Genomic DNA, 21,115 nt, shown 5'->3' on the forward strand with positions numbered 1-21,115 from the left:
CTGTCCTAGTCATAGAAAAGAGGATACGAGTTAACCAGGTTGAGGTGAAGCATAAGCTAACAGTGTTCTCTGATTTGACAGACTAAGGTGTATTTTCTCTCCCCCAGTTGCTTTTTTTCTCCCCAGAGGTCCTATTTGCCTAGTGTGATCTTCGTTACAGCCTGTGAAAAGAGCACCTTAGATTCACAGAAAGGTCGTGGGAGTTCTGTGAGGGTGGCAAGTCCACAAGAGGCAGCTTCCTTATCTGTTGCAATGGAGATGATAATGTCTGCCTCAGGACTGGCGTGTTACTGGAATGCGGTAGCCCCTGTCACAGCACCTGGCCCACAGTACCTGCTTAAATGTTGGCCTTACTTATTTTTCTTATGAAGCCCCTGTTTCCTAACTACTTTCTCACATTAGTCCACATTCAGTCAAGTCACTTAGATGTTGATCTGAAAGACAGAGAGGTAGCGTCATATTTTGTCAGGTGCGTGTAATAGGTCTTCCTTGTAAATAGCCATTTCTGTGGAATGGGATTAGGGATTAATAATTTGGCCATTGGTAAACTGGAAGTAGTTGGTATGTAAACTGCTTTCATGAGCTGGGCATCATGTTATGCTTACTCTCAGGGTTTTTGTTTGTTTAATAATTAGACTTGTCTAGGCAAAGGAAATCAGTCTCCTTGACTAAGTGATGAGGTTTTGAGATTCTACAGGAAAAAAATGATTTCCCTGTACATTTGCAGGAGTGGCAGGGGAGAATACATTTTTTTATTTATTATTTATTTTGAGAGAGAGGGAGAGAGAGCACGTGTGTGAGCGGGGGAGGGGCAGAGAGAGAGGGAGAGAGAGAGAGAGAGAGGGAGAGGGAGAGAGAGAGAGAACCCCAAGCAGGCTCCATGGTGTCAGCACAGAGCCCAGTGTGGGACTCAGATACACAAACCGTGAGATCATGACCTAGGCCAAATCAAGAGTCAGTTGCTTAACCAGTTGAGCCACCCAGGCACCCTTGGGGGGAGAATATATTTTTAAAGTCTGTGATAAGAACCCAGCTTTAGTTTCTGATTCTATCAAATTACCAGGTACCTGTCAATTTATTCACTTATATATTAGGAGACGATTCTGCCTCTCCTAGGGAGTAGTAGGATGGTTAGTGAGGTACAGTTTTATCATTAGCTTTCTATTTCTCCTCATTAGCTATTTATATTATTTCTTTCAGTTTTCTTTGTCCTTTGTCCATGTATGTTTGGCTTTTTTTGAGAGGTGTTTTTCTTACTAATTTGTCTAGACTCTTTGTATATTAAGGGTACACATCTTTGGTTATATTTGCTACAGTTTTTTTGTTGGCATGTTTACTTGAGTTATTTTAAAATTAAATAGACTTTATTATTATTTTTTTAATGTTTTATTTATTCTTGAGAGAGAGAGAGAGAGACAGAGCATGAGTGAGGGAGGGGCAAAGAGAGAGAGGGACACAGAATCTGAAGCAGACTGCAGGCTCTGAGCTGTCAACACAGAGCCCCACGTGGAACTGGAACTCACAAGCCGTGAGATCATGACGTGAACTGAATGAAGTCAGATGCTCAAATGACTGAGCCACCCAGGTGCCCCGCCCCATTTGATTTTTTTTAGAGTAGTTTTAGGTCTGCAGAAAAGTTGAGTGGAAAGCACAGGTTCCCATATATTCTTTAATCCCTCAGTCTTTCCCCACACTTTTCTCTATTATTAACATTTGGCATTAGTGTATAGTATGTTTGTTACAATTGATGAGCCAATATTGATACATTATTATTAACTCAAGTCCATAATTTACATTAGGATTCATTCTTTATGTTGTACATTCTGTGTATTTTGACAAATGTATGATAACATCTACCATTAGAGTATCATAGAGAATAATTTCATTGCCTTAAAAATCTGTGTTCAGGGTGTGCCTGGGTGGCTCATCAGGTAAACATCTGACTTTCGCTCAGGTCAGGATCTCAGGATTCGTGAGTTCAAGCCCTGCATCAGGCTCTGTGCTGACAGCTCAGAGCCTGGAGCCTACTTCGGTTCTCTCTCTCCCTCTCTGCTGCTCCCCCGCTCACATTCTGTCTGTTTGTCTCTCTCTCACTCACTCAAAATATAAAACATTAAAAAGAGTTTCCTTCATGTCTTTTCATGGCTGAGAGCTTATTTCTTTTTATGGCTAAATAATATTCAATATAATATTCAATTGTATGGATGGACCACAGTTCATTTATCCAATTTAGATATTTTTATCATGTGTTTTTGTGTGTTTTTTCCTCCTGATTGCTCATGTCGTTTCACATTCTGCATTAATTTCCAATTTAAAAAATTGTGGTAAAATACACATATAAAATTTACCATTTGCTTTGGACTGAATTATGTCCTTGTCTTCCCTCCTCTCCCCAGATTCTTCTTGAAGCACTAACTTCTAATGTGATTGTATTTGGAGATAGGGCTTTTTAGGAGGTAATTAATGTTAAATAAAGAAATAAGGGTGGGGTCCTTGGTGGCCTTAAGAGAAGAGGAGCTCTCTCCCTGCACATGTGCACTGAGGAAAGGCTGAGGGTGAACATAGCTGGCTGACTGCAAGCCAGGAAGACAGTTCTCACCAGGAGCCAAATCAGTTGACACCTTGATCCTGGACTTTGCAGCCTCCAGAGCTGCAAGGAGATACATTTCTCTTGTTTAAGCCAGCCTGTTACGGTATTTTGTGATGGCTGCCTGAGCTGACTTCTAAGTGTACAGTTCAGTACTGTTAATGTGTATGCACGCTGCAGCTATTCTGTGCAGCTCCTTTCTTCTTGTAGAACTGAAACTCTGTCCAGTAAACACCTTCCTGTTCCCTCCTTCCCCCAGCCCCTGGCAAGCACCATTCTGCTTTCTGCCCCTCTGAATTTGACTGCTCTAGGTATCTCGTATATGTGGAATCACACACCATTTTTTGTCATTGGTTAATTTCATTTAGTATAATGTCCTCATTTATTATGTTTCCTTCCTTTTTTTTAAAAATGTTTATTTGTGTGTGTGTGTGTGTGTGTGTGTGTGAAAGAGAGAGAGAGAGAGAGAGAGAGAGAGCACACGCATGCGCAAGTGGGGGAAGGGCAGAGTGAGGGAGAGACAGAGTCCCAAGCAGGCTCTGTGCTGTCAGTGCAGAGCTGGATGTGGTACTCGAACTCAGGAACCATGAGACCATGACTGGAGCCGAAACCAAGAGTTGGACCGTTAACCAATTGAGCCACCCAGGTGCCCGGTGGACTTTCTTCCCTTTTTAAGGCTGAGTAATATTCCACCATATACACACACCACATTTTGCTTGTCCGTTCATCTGTCAGTGGACGCTTAGGTTGCTTCCACCTTTTGGCTATTGTGAATAATGCTGCTATTAACACAGATATACAAATCTCTCTTTGAGACCCTGCTTTCAGTTCTTTGGGGGATATACCCGAAGTAGAATTGTTGGATCATATGGTAGTTCTATTTTTAATTTTTTGAGGAGTTACATACTATTTTCCATAGTGGTTTTTCCAGTTTACACTTTCACCAACAGTGCAGAGCCCAGGGTGCGAATTTTTCTGTATCCTCACCAGCACTTTATTTTCTGTTTTTTGGTTAGTAGCCATCCTAATGAGGGTAAGGTAATAGCTCGTGATTTTGATTTGCATTTCTGCAATGATTAGTGATGTTGAACTTTTTTTTTTTTTTTTCATGTGTTAGCCATTTGTGTATCTTATTTGGAAAAACGTCTGTTCATATCCTTTGCTTATTTTTCAATTGGGTTGTTTTTGTTATGGTTGAATCATAAGAGCTCTTTATATATTCTGGGTAGTAACACCTTACCAGATATATGACTTAAAAATATTTTCTCCCACTCTGCAGGCTGCCTTTTCACTCTGTCCTTCAGTGCACAGAAGCTTTTAATTTTGATGTAGTCCAGTTTATTTGCTTTTCCTTTGTTGCCTATGTTTTAGTATCATAGTCAAGAAATCATTGCTGAGTCCAGTGTCATGAAGCTTTCTCCCATATTTCCTTAGGGATTTTGTAGTTTTAGCTCTTACGTTTAAGTCTTTGATCCATCTTGAGTTCATTTTTGTGTATGATGGAAGGTAAGGATCCAACTTCATTCTTTTATATGTGGATATTCAGTTCTCCCAGCATCATTTGTTGAAAACGCTGTCATTTCCCTGTTGAACGGTTTTGGTTCCATGTCCAAAAAATTCATTTGACCATACATATAAAGGTTATTTGTATCTGTTCTATTCCACTGGTTTATATGTCTATCTTTATGCCACTGTTTTGATCTCTGATAACTATAGCTTTGTAGTAAGTTTTGAAATCAAGAGATATGAGACCTCCAACTTTTTTTTCTCAAGATAGTTTTGACTAAACAGTAACATGAAAAGATGCTCAACATTATTCCTCATCAGGGAAATACAAATCAAAACCACACTGAGATACCACCTCATGCTGGTCAGAGTGGCTAAAATGAACAAATCAGGAGAATATAGATGCTGGAGAGGATGTGGAGAAACAGGAACCCTCTTGCACTGTGGTGGGAATGCAAACTGGTGCAGCTGCTCTGGATAACAGTGTGGAGGTTCCTCAAAAAATTAAAAATAGATCTATCCTGTGACCCGGCAATAGCACTGCTAGCAATTTACCCAAGGGATACAGGAGTGCTGATGCATAGGGGCACTTGTACCCCAATGTTTATAGCAGCACTTTCAACAATAGCCAAATTATGGAAAGAGCCTAAATGTCCATCAACTGATGAATGGATAAAGAAGTTGTCCAATGGAATACTACTTGGCAATAAGAAAGAATGAAATCTGGCCATTTGTATCAACGTGGATGGAACTGGAGAGTGTTATGCTAAGTGAAATAAGTCAGGCAGAGAAAGACAGGTACCATATGTTTTTATTATGTGGATCTTGAGAAACTTAACAGAAGACCATGGGGGTGGGGAAGGGGAAAAAAAAAAAAAAAGAGAGGGAGGGAGCCAAACCATAAGAGACTCTTAAAAACTGAGAATAAGCTGAGGGTTGATGGAGGGTGGGAGGGAGGGGAAAGTGGGTGATGGACATTGAGGAGGGCACCTTTTGGGATGAGCACTGGGTGTTGTATGGAAACCAATTTGACAATAAATTTCATTAAAAAAAATACCAAAACAAAAAGATAGTTTTGGCTATTTGGGGTCTCTGAAGATTCCATATGAATTTTAAGGTGTAGTTTTGTGTACTTTGCAGAATACACCATTGGGATTTTGACAGGGACTGCATTAGCTCTGTAGATTCTGTGGGTAGTTTGATATCTTAACAGTATTGTCTTCCACGTGAGACATGTTTCTATTTGTGACTTACTAATTTCTTTCAGCAGTGTTTTCTAGTATTCAGCGTGCAAGTCTTTAGCCAACTTGATTAAGTTTATTCTTGAGTGTTGTATTCTTTTTGATGCTCTTATAAATAATGTCTACCTTAAAATTTTTTTATAAGGTTTTTTTTTTATCTTTACATTTAATCTACTTTGGTTTATTGTAAGAGATGAGGCTTTTCTCCCTCCCTTTCTTTTTCCCCAATTAGTAGAGTAATTGTCTCAGCACCATGTAGTATAAATAATCTTTCCATTTCTCACATATTTGTGGTAATGCATTCATCATTTACTAAATTCCCATACTAAAAACCCAGGGTCTTTTTCTGGGTTTCCTATGTTGTGCCGCTGATCTATTGATTCCTATGTGCCTCCTTAGTATGGGGTGCAGTTTAGACTCCAGTCTTGGGAGTGGCCATGCATCAAGTGGCCAAGCCATTTGACCACTTTCCCTTGCTGTCCATGTTCTTAAAGATTTGGCTTTTTTACTTTCCATCTTTGTTATCTGAAAAACAAGTGACTGCCGACTAGCTCTCTCAAAGTCAGCTACATCTATTCCATTACTTCAGTTATGCAAAGTGATTATGCTAACCTGGAGCACCTGGAGATTGGGGGGGGTCTTCCAGGACCTTAGGCCTTCTAAGAATACTTCTCATTCTTCTGCCAGATACCCGTTGGTTTGGTGGTGTACCTCTTATTTCCTTGGGCAAGAAGACAGTGAAACAACCAGTCTATGTAAGTACCCTGGGTGGAGGGGCTTTGGCTGGATTCAGAGTCAGGTCATAGTATTCTGGTTTTATCTTAATCCTGTAACTCCATCATTCTTCTTTTCAGCTTGCATCAACTGCTTGCCTCTCAGTTTACTTAAGAGCTACATGTATTCTCTGTGTGTTCACTTGTTTGCTCATTTAAGAAAATACGTTGAGTGTACTAGGCACGCTGTACCTGTCACTGGGCATATAGAGGTATGAACTAGACACACATTGCTATCCCCAGGCTGGAAGGGTAGGCTAGCAAAGCAGTTGCCGTGCAATGTGGTAAGTGCTATGATAGGGAGAGGATTTATATAATTACAGCAGAGAGGGACACCTAATCCAGACTTGAGGGTCAGACACAGCCTCCCAGAGGAAATGACATCTACGGTGAGGTCTTAAAGATGACTAGCTGCAAGTCATATGAGAGGGGGTTGGGCAAGAACATTTCATGCAGAGGGAACAGCGTGTACAGGGGCCCAGAGGAGAGAGCGTGTTGGGTTCCATATTATGTTGAATCAGGGTTTCTCATCTGGCACTATTGACAGTTTGGGCCAGATAATCGTTTGTCAGAGGGGCTGTTGTAGAATGGTTAGCAGCATTCCTACCCACCAGATGGCAGTAGCACTACCTCCCCAGTTGTGACAACTAAAAATGTCTCCAGGCATTTGCCAAGGTCCCCTGGGAGCCAAAATCGCCCCAGTTGAAAACCATGGGATCTGAAACCATATAAAAGTATTATTTTGGAAAGGCAAAATGGTAGAATGTTGGCAGTTCCATGGGATTCAGCCTACTTGTTTGTGATAGCATGGTAACAGCGTTAGAGGAACGAGTGGTAAGGTGTGAGATTGCAAAGATGGTAGGCAAAGTCAAATCAGACGGCCTCGACAGCCGCCTGAGCGTGAATGTGCTCTGACTAGAAAAAATATATAGGTGAACCTTCCAATGTGCAGATCATTTGAGCTTTTGAGGAGTGGGTTCTTTAAGGGGCTTTCTGGAAACAGACAATGCCATTTTATCTTTTTTTTTTTTTTTTTTTGGTTGTGATTGTTGTGGCCTGTTTTCTGACCTCCCTCCCTTCTTTCCCCCCTCCCTCCCTCTCCCATCTCTCTGTTTCTCTTTCAAGGATTGCTTAAACATGTGTTACAATTTCTTATAGGTTGTAGATGTATCAAAAGGAATTGTTAATGCCATTAAGGATCCAGATGCCAGAGGGAAATCTTTTGCCTTTGTTGGGTAGGTGGCTAGAGTTTGACTTTAAACTACCTGTTAAAATGAGTGAATTGTAATGATTTACAGGAACAATAAGATCTAAACCTACCACTAACAGATGTATTTGTTGCATTTTTAGTGTCTTTGTTCAACTATTTTTATTCCAGAAATTTTATTCCCTTAGCCCTGAGGCCATTGTGTCTCAAAGAGCTGTCCAAAAGCTACCACTGTCAGGATCTCCTGAATGGTTCTGTTGCATCAGGATTTGACTGAACCACGGAATCGGATTTAATAAGTGATTTTTCTGTCAACCAAAGTCTGAGCACCAACTGCCCTAGTATATTACATATACTTAGTCCAGTGATTACCAAGGATGGTTTTGTACTACTCCAGTGATGTTTTTAATAAAGGCTGTTACTATAAATTCAGAAACACAAACAGAACACTTTTAGGGAGTAAGTGCAGTTGCAAAATCAAATTGCTTTTGATAGAGTGTTGCAATGTCCCCCAAAGGTTGGAAATGGCCTGGTTTACAATACAGTTGTTAGTGTTGCACAAGACTGATCATTTATGGTATGCTGTCTTTGCGCTTAGGACAGATAGGAAACAGTTAAACTGTATAACTTACCTGATTTTATTAAATTTTGTCACAGCTGGGTTTAGGACCTTTTTTCTGGCTTAACTAAGACTAAAAAATTAAGACTCAGTCCGCCAAACCAAAAAGTACCAAATCCACTTAATAATTGGCCCAGAACCCTGTCATTCAGTGAAGCAAGCTAATGACACCTGATGTTCCAAGAAAGATGGAGATCTGATTCAACAATTAAGTGATAACTTTAATTCCTAGGAAATATTTGTTTCCAGAGAAAAGACACGTTTCTCTCTAAGCCAGGAGGCATAGTATACATTCCCAGGATTGTGAATTCATACATTGTTATGTTTCACTATTATTATAGATTTCATTTAGTAAAATTTTTGTCAGTGCAAATGATTGTATTGTATTTCTGAATCTAGTGGCTGCAGGCTAGGCCTCTCTTTGAGTTCCCTGGTTCAGTGCAATTAGTTACATACTCTAGGAGAATTAGTCACAAAGTGTGTTCAGCACAGAGCCCATACATCACTAGACTCAAGCCATCAGGCTCTAGTCAAGAGGTACTTAGACTAGGATTCTAGAGAAGAAAAGAACAGAAATGGCTTTACAGACTTTGCTTCCTACTCTGTAGAAATAGCTCTGTGATGAGTTAACCGGTTTCCTCTTTACCGCTCCCCAGCCCCCTCCAGTACTGTCATTGGCTGGGCTGCATTACGTCATAGTTGTTTGGCACACATGGAAACGCAGGCATTTTTTTGTGTGTGTGAAACTGGATACGTGTCTGCATTTCTCTTTTTGTCTCGTCAACGCAGAGGAAAACTTTGCTTATTTCTCAGACACTTTGAGGCTAATGCAAAGAGGCATAAGACCTTAAATTTTGCTCTTAGTTTTTTCATAGTTATTAATTTTATGATGTTGGTCCATTCTGTCATTCATTCATTAGGTACCTGTTGATAATACACATAAAACTGGGAGCACTAATTCACAAATTCATTGAGGTCACAAGGTACAGGATCAGATATAAAACTCAGTTTCCATATATTTGCAAATAAACGATCTGAAAATAAAACTAAGAAAATAATTATATTCACAGTAACGTCAAAAGAATAAAGTATTTAGGTATAAATTTAACAAATGTAAGACCAGTATCCAGAAAATTACAAAACATTGCTGAGGGAAATTAAAGAGGAGTTAAATGAATGGAAAGACATCTTATGTTCATGGGCTGGAAGAGCCAATATTGTTAACATGGAAACTTTCCCCAAATTGATCTCTCTACTCAAGCCAGTCCTATCCAAATTCCAGCAGGGTTTTTTTTTTTTTTCCAGAAATTGACAAAGTAATTCTAAATTTATATGGAAATGCAAAGATCCACAACAGCCAAAACCATTTTGACAAAGAAGAATAAAGTTGGAGCACTTAGGTTTCCTAATTTCAGAACTTAACTCTCAAACCAGAGTTATCCAGACAGTGTGATGCTGGCATAAGAATATTCTATTCTAACTAAACTGAATCAATAGTCTGGATAGTCTAGAAATCAGCCTTTGTGTTTATGGATGGTTGATTTTTAACAGAACTGTCATGACACTTCAGTGGGGAAAGGATGGTCTTTTCAACAGGTGGTCCTGGGAAATCCACATGCCAAAGGATGAACATAGGCCCTTAATTTCACAAAATACATGAAAACATTAACTCAAAATATATCAGAGACCTAAATGTAAGAGTTAAAACTAAAAAACTTTTGGAAGAAAAATAATATTCTAGACCTTGGGTTAGGCAGAGATTTTTTAGATGTGGTATCAAAAGCATACTTTGTGAAAGGAAAAATTGATGTTAGACTGCACCAAAATGGGAAACTTTTGTACTTCAGAAGGCACCATTAAGAAAATGATGAAAAGACAAATGGTGGGTGAGATCATCGGCTAAAAAGCAGGATGGGGTGGGTGAGAGAGGTCTGTGGAAAATTTGAGGACCGAGTTGAAGATAGGAGATATTCTCTGGTAGAATGGACAAACACCTCTTAGGAGAGCATGGCAGGGTTGCAAAGCAGAACTGAGTCTTCCATTTGAAGTTAGTGATCAGAAACGTAGGTGAAGCCAGGTAGCCCAGCTGTTATTTTCTCTGCAACTCCATCTTGCTGGTGGTTCAGGCACAAAGAAGGCAGATACTCGCTTGAACCAGAGGAGGGACTTTGCTGCGCTAGTATAGTGGAGAGGCGGCTGGGGGACAAGAGCAAGTACATTACGTGTAATTAGTTTACCCATGATACCAGTATTGCCTGTTGTTGTAAAGATTACAGATTGTTTTGTGGCATAGCATGCGTGCTGAGCAGTGATCCTTACACGTCCTTCTGGTACTCGAAGGAAGCTGTTTGAGGGCTTGGTCTGATGTTCCCCTAGCTGACATTTTCATGTTTTTTGTTTTTGTTTTTGTTTGCTAAAATGTCAGAATGTTGAGTTTCTCACTGAATTGTGTGAATTCAGCTCTCAGCTCTCACAGGCTTTTTGAGGCAAAGGGGACTAGGAAAATGGGTGAAGAGATACTAAAATATATTATAAACAATAATAATTATTAAAGCTAGGTTGTACCAGTACAAAACTATTCAGATTTGTGGAATAGAATAGAAGGTCCAGAAGCCATCTCAAATATATGTAAGAATATAGTATGTGATAGGGTGACATTTCAGAATATGGGGAAAGGGTAGATCAGTCAATAAACATTGTTACATCTTTTCCTTATATCAATATAAAAATACGTTATCCACAAAATTATGGATTAAAGAACCCCAAGAGCATTACAAAAAAATATGTGGAAATTTATGTCACTGGTGACAGTAGAGGGATTTTCTAACTATAAAGGCAAATCATAAATCAGAACTTTTGCTTAAGTGAAATGTTTAAACTTATGTATGCCACAAAACATTACAAAGCAAAATACAAACAGTAAAAAATATTTCCAACTATGTCATTAAAATATAAAGAATTCTTACAAATTATTCTTTATAGACGGGACTTTAGGAGGAAAGAGAGAAAAGAAAGAAGCGTAAGTAGCCAAACCTATAGAAAAAAACTTAATCTCTAGAGTGAAAGTTAACACAAATTAAAAGGTTGAGGTACTTTTCTTACCTCGCAGATCGGCAAAGTTTTGTTTGACTATTTTTTATGACTAACCTCATTGTTGGTAAGGGGGCTAGTAGCATCTTAGGCGAATTAATATGACCTTTCTGGAAGGCAGTGTGGAAGTATCAGTAAAAGCCTTAAGATTTCCAAGCATATTTTGAGCCAGTTCCACCTCTAGAATATATTACAAATACATAATTCTGGATAAGTACAAATGTTTACTGCAGGAATGTTCATTAAGGCATTATCTTATAGAGAAAAAATATTTTTAATAGCTTACATATCCCTCAACCTGGGAATTTATCAAATAGTTACAACTACACGCATTGCAATATATGCAGTCATTAAACATACACTAGAATATTGAGAGACATAGAAAAGTGACCATGATAATGTTAAATGAAAAAGACATTACAGAATAGGATGCCTGTGCAATCTTACATTTATAAAAATAAAATCGTGTGTAGGTAAGGGGATGAGAAGTAAGGATATATAAACATACTAACTTTGGGATTATGGTTGATTTTTCTTTGTACTAATCTGTATTTACTGCAGTGCCTATGTGTTTCCTCTTTCACTGAGAAAATGTTATTTTGTTAAATTTAGGAAGAAAGTTTGTAAGGAGCAAATAATTTGAAGAACTATGAATTTTCTTTTTGTAGGCCCAGTCGGTACCTCCTTTTTGACCTGGTGCAGTATGTCTTTGCTATGGCTCACAGACCTTTCCTCCCGTACCCTCTGCCACATTTTGCCTATCAGTAAGTAAAGTGCTTCTTTTTATGCCTTCTAAAATAGACCTAACTTGATACATTTGTTTGTAATGCTCTCTCACTTAGGGTTATAGGGAGTATGTTCATTACAGTGGAGTCTCTGAATCTCTAAGTAGGAGGTGCTCCTGATGTCTTGATCTTAGTCTAGGATGGAACCAGAGGTGTCTAAGAAAGGGAGTGTGGGTTACTGTGGATGAGAAGTACAATGTATGTTGAGAGGTAAAATCTATAGTTCTTCAAATTCTCTCCATAGAAACCACTTAGTTAATTTTTTTTTTTTTAATTTTTTTTTTTCAACGTTTATTTATTTTTGGGACAGAGAGAGACAGAGCATGAACGGGGGAGGGGCAGAGAGAGAGGGAGACACAGAATCGGAAACAGGCTCCAGGCTCCGAGCCATCAGCCCAGAGCCTGACGCGGGGCTCGAACTCACGGACCGCGAGATCGTGACCTGGCTGAAGTCGGACGCTTAACCGACTGCGCCACCCAGGCGCCCACCACTTAGTTAATTTGTAGAAGTGTCTTGCTTAGGAGGTTGTGTAAAGGAGCAATGAGATTTCCTTCTGTTTCATACCACTCACCCAGACGTCGAAAGGGGATCCTTCTTTATTAAACCAGTCTGATCATGTAGTTGGGGGAAGGGGAAGAAGCCAGGTTGATTTGGCCTTGTGGTCGCCTTATCTTCTTTCTTCTTGCCCTGCTTCTTGGTTCACTTCTTCCTTTTGCAGGTTTAGGATCTCAGAATTATGTCACTTAACAGTGGTCCGGTCAGGGAGACTTTCAAATCCAGTCTGCCAGAGATTGACTTTTCAAAAATTTTTTCCATTTTTATTTTATATATTTTTTTATTTTTAGAGAGAGAGAGAGCATGCGAGCAAGGGAGAGGGGCAGAGGGAGAGAGAAAGAAAGAATGTTAAGCAAGCTCCACACTCAATGCGGAGCCCAACACAGGTCTCGATCCCACGACCCTGGGATCATATCTGGGCCCAAATCAAGAGTCGGACGCTCAACCGACTGAGCCACCTAGTACCCCATGCCAGAGATTGACTTATAAACCAACATGGCAGTTCACTCCTGCATTCATTCAGCAAATATTTATGAAATGCGTCCTATGTCTTAGGCAGTGCACTAGGAACTCAAGATACTATACTAAACCCTCAGAAAGCTTGTGACCAAACAGAGGTGTCAGAAAAGTAGAATGCAGTGTGATGATAATATTTATTGAGAGTGTTCTGTCTTTCAAGTTGCCTACTTCATTTTCATTTGATACTCAGTGACTGATATCAGTAGGGAAGAGCACATAATGTATGTGAAGGAGGAGGGTTGAGGATGTAGCTTAGAGAATACTGCCATTTGGAGGACCTGCAGGGTGAGGGGAATTTACCGAAAGGCCCAAAATGAGTAATCAGACATTTAAGTGAAACAAGTAGAGTGTTTGGAAGCCTAGAAACCAAATGGAAGGGGGTGTTTTAAAGAGGAAATGACTGTTTCAAGAAGGGGAGCCTGGCTGTTTCTTCACATCTGTATCTCCTGCACCCAGAACAGTACTTGACACACAGGAGGCGCTCTGTCAGTATTTGTCTGATGAAATGCTGCAGAAAAGTCACATGAGGTAAAGGACTTACAAATGTCCACTGGGGTTGGTGGTGAGGTCACTTATGTCAGCGGCTTCGGCACAGGGCAGGGGTGTCAGCCAGATTGCCGGGTGCTGTCTCCTCGGCAATGCATGAAATTGAGAGTTACCTTCAGCTGGATTTGGCGTATGCACACGGAGTGGCCCACTGGGGACACAGAAATAGACAGCGGAAGTCGTCTGTCAGCGTAGAAGCAGAGCACAGACAGTCGAAGGTTTGTCCGAGAGTTTTAATTAAGCTGTGGTAGCCCAGTAAAGTTATGCCCTTTTCTGCCACTGGGACACGTGGTCTGGAATCTGAGGTTTTATATGTTCCTGGAGAAATTTTGGCCAATCTTCAGCTTCCTTTTTCATTTTTTTATGCACATTGGAATGATGTTAAGTTTTTAAAAAGCTCTGGAACCCCGTGTTCCGTGACCCACTGAAGGCCCACTGGATCAATCAGATAAAAGCAGAGCTGGTCTGGCTGTACTGACAGGTGATACTCCAAGCATGGACTCCCAGCCTGTGCCCCAGTTCTCTGTGGGGGCCCTGGGGAATTCCTGGGGGCCTCGACGCTAGCTGAAACCCACTGCCCTGAGTGTACTTGACAGGATCTCGGTGGCAGAGATAAGGAGAGCTCTATTTTGACTAAGAGTGGAGAGATGGCACTAATTGAGGCAGGCAGCTCTCCTGTCCTGGGTGGCTTCCTGGTTTGCACCCTACATCTTAGGTTTCTCCTTACTTTTGAATTATTTTGGTTCCTTTTGGGGGGGGCCCTGCTTTTAAGTATTACAGTTTACATCTAGCATAGTACTCAGCTTGCCCTGCATTCTTAACAGAAGCATATGTGGATGTTTGAGGTTTAAATTAGATTAGATAAGTTAAATGAGATTTGAACGTTGGATCGTTTTTGTTTTGTTCATAGTAATGGCTTTATTTTAGTTTTCATTTGTTCAGATTTGTTGTATCCTTCGTGAAGAGTATGAGTGCCACGAGTTACGGCAGTCAGGCTGGGGTAGCTTGAAAGGGAGAGGAACCTCACAGGTAGTGGTGCCAGGATGTTGGTTATTTTCTTTAAAAAAACAAAACAAAACAAAAAACACAAAAAACAAAACACCCAAAAAATCAGTGAACTCCTGTCTCTACAACAGCGTCTCTCCTTTTGCTTCTTGCAGGCTCGCTTGAGTATTGGCTATGGAGATACTTACCACATATGCCCTATTTATTCCTTTTTCCAGGTGGGTAGCACGACTCTTTGAAATGAGTCCGTTTGAGCCCTGGACAACGAGGGATAAAGTGGAGCGGGTGAGTGTGAGTGTGGTGAACATCTGCCTGGTGGGCAGGTGCCGGGCCGAGAGCTGCAGAGTTGGAGGAGTTAGAACTGATCGTTGTTTGCTTGCTGGCATGGGTTATTTTCATGCTCTTGTCTGTTATCCTGTCTGAGGCCAGCTCCGTGGCTTGGGCCTTGTACCTCACGCTGTCTTGGCCTGCTCCAGTGCGTGCGTCCTCCCCAAGCTTCTCTGGGATGTGATCTGATTTCCTTCTCTGCTGGAGCATACCCAACGGCACACAAACATGCCTTTAGTGCTCCATTTTTTTAAAGACAAAACCCTCCCCTCCCTCATGTCCCTTCTGGCTACCGTCCTGTTTGTCTGGGTCCCTTTTAGTCATAGCCCTTCAGGAGAGCTGTCTATTCCTGCTGTTAACCTCAGCAAGAGCCCACTCCATTCAAGCTTTTATTCCCGTTTCTCCCCCACAAACTGCTCTTTGCAAGATTACCTATGATCACCCCTTCTCTCCTTGAACCCCTGGCTGCCAATCTGTTTTCTGGCCATCTCCATGTTCCCTTGCTTTTCCTCCTCTCACTAGGCCATGCTTTTCGGTTTCTCTTCCTGACTTACCCTCTCTTCCCTGATCTGTACACGCTGGGGAACCCACGAGCTCTGCCCTCAGCCCTTTGTATTTTTGCTCATCCTCTGAGCAACCTTCAGCTCATCCCATGCTCCAGCTGCTGTCTGTAAGCTCGTGGCTGCATTTTTATCTCCAGCCTCGAATTGCGCCCCTACCCTACCCAGCTGCAGACTCGTCCATGTATTTGGGTATATTACAGTTTTCTGAAACTGAACGTGTCCACAAATAGAAGTGCAAACCTGCTTCTCTCCTGGCTTCCCTCATCTTAATTAACGAGGTCACTCTTCTCTCTGTTACTCAAGCCAGAAACCTAGGCATTCTCCCCTGATTTATTCCTTTCTTTTTCTGGATCTAAACCAGTATTGTCCAATATAACTCTCTGCAGTGATGGAAATGGTTTAGAATCTACAATGTTCAAAACATAACCCCTAGCAGCATGTGACTATTGAACATTTGAAATATGGCTAATGCAGCTGCAGAAAGAAGATTTGAAATTTATTTACTTTAATTAATTTAAGTATAAATGAGAATTACCACATTTGGCCAGTGGCTACTGTACTGGGCAGCACAGCTGTAGACCATCAGCAAGTATTATTCAGGCAGCCCTCAGAATACATGCCAGATGTTACTACTCCTGCCTCTCTCTGCCTTTTATTTTTCTTCAACTTTTTATGCTGAAAATGTGTGTAATAGTAGTGAACATTTTCATCTTCCAGAAAGGTAAGAAAGGTCTCCACTCTGCCCGCTGTAATCCAACTCGGTTGGTTATTTCTTTCTCATTCTCTTTTTTATTTTTTTAAATATTTTTTTAAGGTTTATGTATTTATTTTGAGAGAGAGAGAGAGACTCCCAAACAAGCTCTGAGAGAGAGAGACAGAGACAGAGAATCCCAAGCAGGCTCCACACTTTCAGCACAGAGCCCAGCCCAATGCAGGCCTTGAACTCACGAACCATGAGATCATGTCCTGAGCTGAAACAAAGAGTTGGATGTTTAACCGACCAAGCCACCCAGGTGCCCATCTTTTCTCAGTCTCTTGACCAGTGTCTGGCTGCCTCTCTTGTCCCTCTACATTGAGTTGGACTCCAGAGCTCTGGCTCTTCCTGTCTTGCTGTCTCCCATGCTAGTCTTCCTCACTGTGTGTAGAAGTGTTTCTAGGGAGGACATGAAATAAAATGAAAATACGATACTATCTCTACTTTTAACGGCCTGTTGACGGTTTTTCAACCAGAACAGTCAAATTATCCTCTGAATGTTACCTAAAACTTAAAATGCAGACAAGATGAGAAAACAGTCTTCAGGAAACAGATGTGAATGGGCAGGCATTATCCTCCCCTCTGACACGCTGTGTCTGGAAAGAAGATCTATCCCGTCTACGTTCATGACAGATGGGACTGGAGGACTGACTGTCAGAGCACTTCAGTGTATCTTATGCTAATGTGCCTCTTACACTGATAATGGAGCCGGTGTTGATACAGTAGGCTGAATGGGCTTTGGATTTGGTTTGGAGGCTGTCTCACAGCACTCTAGTAAAAGGATTGCAGACTTTGTCAGGTGGGTGAAGGGGCATGCTGCTCTATATGCAGATTGATTGTCTTCATACGCTTTTGGATGGTCTAGGATCATGGAAGTCTTCCAACTCCTTCTCCTTCTCTACAAACAAGATGGGTTTGGTGTTTTATATCTGTGGTGAGCATCAGTCTACCAGACTAAGTATAGCAGGAGCACAAAGGTTAATGGATTATCCCTTAATGAGCAAGGAACAAATGCTAATTATCTCCCGAATTCAGGAGTGAAAACAGAAGCAGAAAGGAGAATTGGGGAATGGGCTAGTTCTGCATTTGCCCCTATTTTATTTTTCTTCCTGAACCTCCTGTAAAGCTACCCTGACAATGGTGACTGGCACATCTCCATTGCAGACTGATTTCTGTTTCGGTCTGTAGAATGGCTCATCTAGAGCCAGTGTTCTGCGCTCATGGGTTGTGCTGGGGACCTTTGTGCTGCTGTATGGTGACCTTGCCTTTTTTTCCCCGCTTACAGTCTTTCTCTGTGGTCTGCTTTTAGTGAGGTCCAGGAACCAAAAACAGCCACGTATCCTTTGAAAACAAGTCTCGGTAATGGGACTCAGGCCAGCTTGAGTGTTGAAGTGTTGGTGGGATAGCACTTCATGTTTGGGTCAGTTTTCAGTGTTCTCTGTGGTTCTGTCTGTCCAAAGCTTCACGTCACAGACATGGTATTGCCACACCTGCCCGGCTTGGAAGACCTCGGAATTCAGGCAACACCCCTGGAACTCAAGGCCATTGAGGTGCTGCGGCGCCATCGTACATACCGTTGGCTGTCGTCTGAAATTGAAGACGTGAAGCCGGCCAAGACTGTCACCTTCTAGCGGCCCCTGAGCTGCTCTGGGGTTTTGGTGCTGGTTGGGTCACCTGGCAAGCGACCGGCCCACTTTCTTCGGAGAATCCTGTACATAGTCAATGTGATGCCTCTATTAAACCATCTGAGGTTAAATTCTGCTGCAGCCCTTTCTCTCTTGGCTTATAAAATGAAAAATTCAGTCATTTAGAATTTGAACACAGTTTCTTTAAATATATGTATTTAATGACATATGTTACTTATTCTCTGAAATATGGAAGGATTTGAGTTTCTCTATGTCAGGCTATTTCTGGCATATGTTTTGGAAGATGAGGACCCCTTTTTAATGTTAAGGTAGTGTGATCACCCCAAGTGATATGTGATTGTCTTTTTAACATCCATTAGTTGAGAAAATATCTAGTGCCCCATAACTAATCCGAACTTATTCCACAAGGTATTTAAAAAAATGTATCTTAATGACATCCACATGCACTTAAAAATAGTCGGTACATGTAAAAACATTGTCTGTAGATATGGATTTTCAAACTGCTTGCGGTAATTCCATAGTCCTCTGCTTGGATCTGAACTCCCCGAGGCCTCTGTCCTGCTGCTGTTTGGACGACATCTAGGTGATTTCAGATAATGGTTGTGGATGGATTTTCTCCCATGCAGAGGAAGTGCCATGGTCTCTCTTTAGTAATGCCAATGCTTAAGGATTAGAACTTTTTACATAAGTTATTAATATCGCAGCCAAATCCAGATGAACAGTTGGTACAGTGTGAGCAAATCCCTCCGTGCAGTAGGATTAAGAACTCCCTGTAATTTGTGGTGAAGCCAAGGTGACCAACTGCATCCCTCTGCAGTGTGACCCCTTGGTCTGTAGGAGGGGAATGTCCGTGAAAACCCTGTCCAGTTCTGGCAACGCCCATCTCATCCTCACAGAGTAAGGTACGTGAGAATTGAAGGTGAGTTCTCTACCTGCCCTCTGTGTGCTCCAGAATCTTTGGTCCCCAGATGGACAGAGGTCGGCTATTCAGGTGTGGTCATGGACCAACGGCATCAGTATCACCTGGGAGCTTGTTGGAAGTCTAGAACGCCAGGCCCTACCTCGGTCCTGCTGGATCAGGAGCTGCATTTTAGAAAGGTCCCTGGAAGATCTGTGTGCACATTAGTGGAAAGCACTGCACCGAGTGGTGCTGTTCCTGTTACTCAGGTGGCTGAGTCCTACCCAGACCGAAATCAGAATCTCTAGAGAAAATGCCCAGCAATTTTATTAAACATGCCAGTTTATTCTCCTGCGTGGTAACGTGTGAGAGTCGTGTTCTAGGGAAAGGAGCCCAATTCCAAGCTTCACTTTTTGTCTTCAGCTAAGATAACTTGTTATTTCGGATGATACCCTGGTTGGTCACAAGCCAGTCGGTAGGCACACAGATGGGTGGGTGTGATCTGAAAAGAAATCATAATTCTATAATGTACAGTGTCTTTTCTTACAGAACCTGCATGTTTCAGCAGTGCTGTTTCTCATCTCTTTGGAATCATAAGTCATGGTGCCACATACTTGCTTTCTCTAAAGCCGTAATTCAACCCTTTTCTTTCCTGTCATAACCAGTGCCTTCTTTTTTATTTTCTAATGCATCCTTTATTATCCTCATATGAAAGTCATAACTGCTCTCACCTAACATGTGACCAAAATATAATAACAGACAAGAAATGAAAGTAGGACACAATACAGTAGCACGTACTCCAATATACTGACGTGTGCACAGCCATACTGAAGGCATTGTGAAGTCGTCAGCTGCTTGCATCCGCTGGGCAGTCACAATGGCACAAATGTAAACTGGCCTTATACGAGGGGCAGGAGTTGTACTGCCACCAAAATACCGTGAGCGCTGTCACTGTTTGTGATATCAGCTTCTGTATTTAGTGAACACCTTGTGAAGTTCAGAGCACAATATAATCCCTTCCTAGGTTTATATGGTAACTGCATTCTTAGAAAATGCAGCATATATTAAACCCATCTGAGAAGTTCCTTAGATCTGTAAAACAGAGTTGGACTCTAAGTTCAGATGATTTACAAATGGGTTTTGGGAAGTCATATGAGATATGTTTCAACTCTTCACTTGCGTGTTCTGACTCACTGTGGTAAGCCTGCCACTCCTGGTTTGTGCCCCCTAAATGCTCATGGTGCCCCTCAGTCATTGTGATAACCAGATATACCCACAGCTTTCCCCAGATGCCTCTAGGGGGATTTACCACTATTGCTGTGATCTCTGCCGTAGAAATAGTTGAAAAATATGTTGCATTCTTGTCTCGGGGGTCAAGGGATGGATTTAGGCAAGATGATGGTTTAATTTAAAAGTCTAAAACCCCATTTGAGCAGAAGTATACTATTTCCCTCACTTTCCTGCCAGTCGCGCAACATAAGCACCTAACATTGTTTGTTGGCTTTTCTGTCAGGTAGGCCCAGGGCATACCATGGTTCACGCTTCTCACTTGACTTCTTTCTTCCCCTGCAGTACACTCCTCAGAAGAGCGTACATTTGAAGTTCAGAATGCAAAAAGCTCCCATAGCACCTCTGGTGCTGATTCTAGTTAGGTCAATTAAAAGAATAGACTCGTTAGTCATAGTTGGCCACAAATTAGAACAATAACCAAACTTCTGTGGGTGATTTTGCTGGGTTTCACTTCCGGGTCAGCCAACCCCCCCCCTGATACTGTTCCTTTGTTTGGGCTGCCCTCCTTTGCTTGTCCTCTTGTACTTCTTCCTGAGACCAGTGCCAAAGTTTCTCTTTAATCTTCCTTGACTCCTAGGAATCTTGTTTGCTTAATCTGGGTTGCCTGGCATTGCTCCTCAGCTCCAAATCAAAATGCCAACTGCCCGTGAAGGAAATGTCCAGTGGGCCTCCATTAAATAAATCACGACCAGGCAGCAAGCACTTTTTCTGATCCTGCTGCATGCATGAAGTCAAACTGCTTTCTTTTTCTCCATTGCTTATCTCCTCCTCTCCAGGCTCTATGGCTTTCTGTCTCTTAGGGAAGATAGCCTTTTTACTCTTCTCATATTGTTCCCAGGAAGGTCCACTTGGATCCTGGTGACTTGTTCCCACAGGACAGTTTATGTCCACATCTAGCACATGCATATTGTGTCCTCAGCTGAAATAATACTGTCCTAAGTCCCACCATTAAAGATTTTCACCCATTCAACTAGTGACAAAAGGTAAGGGAACATGCAGCCCCTGCAGTCAGTCTGGATTCAGCCTGGGCTTCAACTCTCCCCAGCTGTGTGAACTGGGAGCGTTCAGCCCTTTCTGGGTTGTCATTGTTCCCTCGCTCAACTGTGTAAATAGGTTGTGGTGAAGATTCCTTGAGAGCGTATAGATAAATCGCATATTACAGTCATGGCAGAAAGCAGATGATATCAGCTGCTGGATAACTTA

The 21,115-nt window shown here is 41.7% G+C and overlaps 1 protein-coding gene across 1 annotated transcript in view; it reads left to right on the forward strand.

Annotated features, from left to right (window-relative positions):
- Positions 1 to 17,884, forward strand: part of NDUFA9 (NADH:ubiquinone oxidoreductase subunit A9) — a 38,352-nt gene extending 20,468 nt beyond the window's left edge. The window contains exons 7-11 of the mRNA XM_030321664.1: positions 6,022 to 6,089; positions 7,266 to 7,342; positions 11,692 to 11,787; positions 14,653 to 14,719; positions 17,539 to 17,884. Coding sequence (XP_030177524.1) covers positions 6,022 to 6,089; positions 7,266 to 7,342; positions 11,692 to 11,787; positions 14,653 to 14,719; positions 17,539 to 17,709 — 479 coding nt within the window. The 3' untranslated portion in view covers positions 17,710 to 17,884. The remainder of the gene's footprint in view (positions 1 to 6,021; positions 6,090 to 7,265; positions 7,343 to 11,691; positions 11,788 to 14,652; positions 14,720 to 17,538) is intronic.
- Positions 17,885 to 21,115: the final 3,231 nt, after the last annotated feature.

Source organism: Lynx canadensis, chromosome B4 (genome assembly GCF_007474595.2).
Source record: "Lynx canadensis isolate LIC74 chromosome B4, mLynCan4.pri.v2, whole genome shotgun sequence".
Classification (NCBI taxonomy): Eukaryota; Metazoa; Chordata; class Mammalia; order Carnivora; family Felidae; genus Lynx; species Lynx canadensis.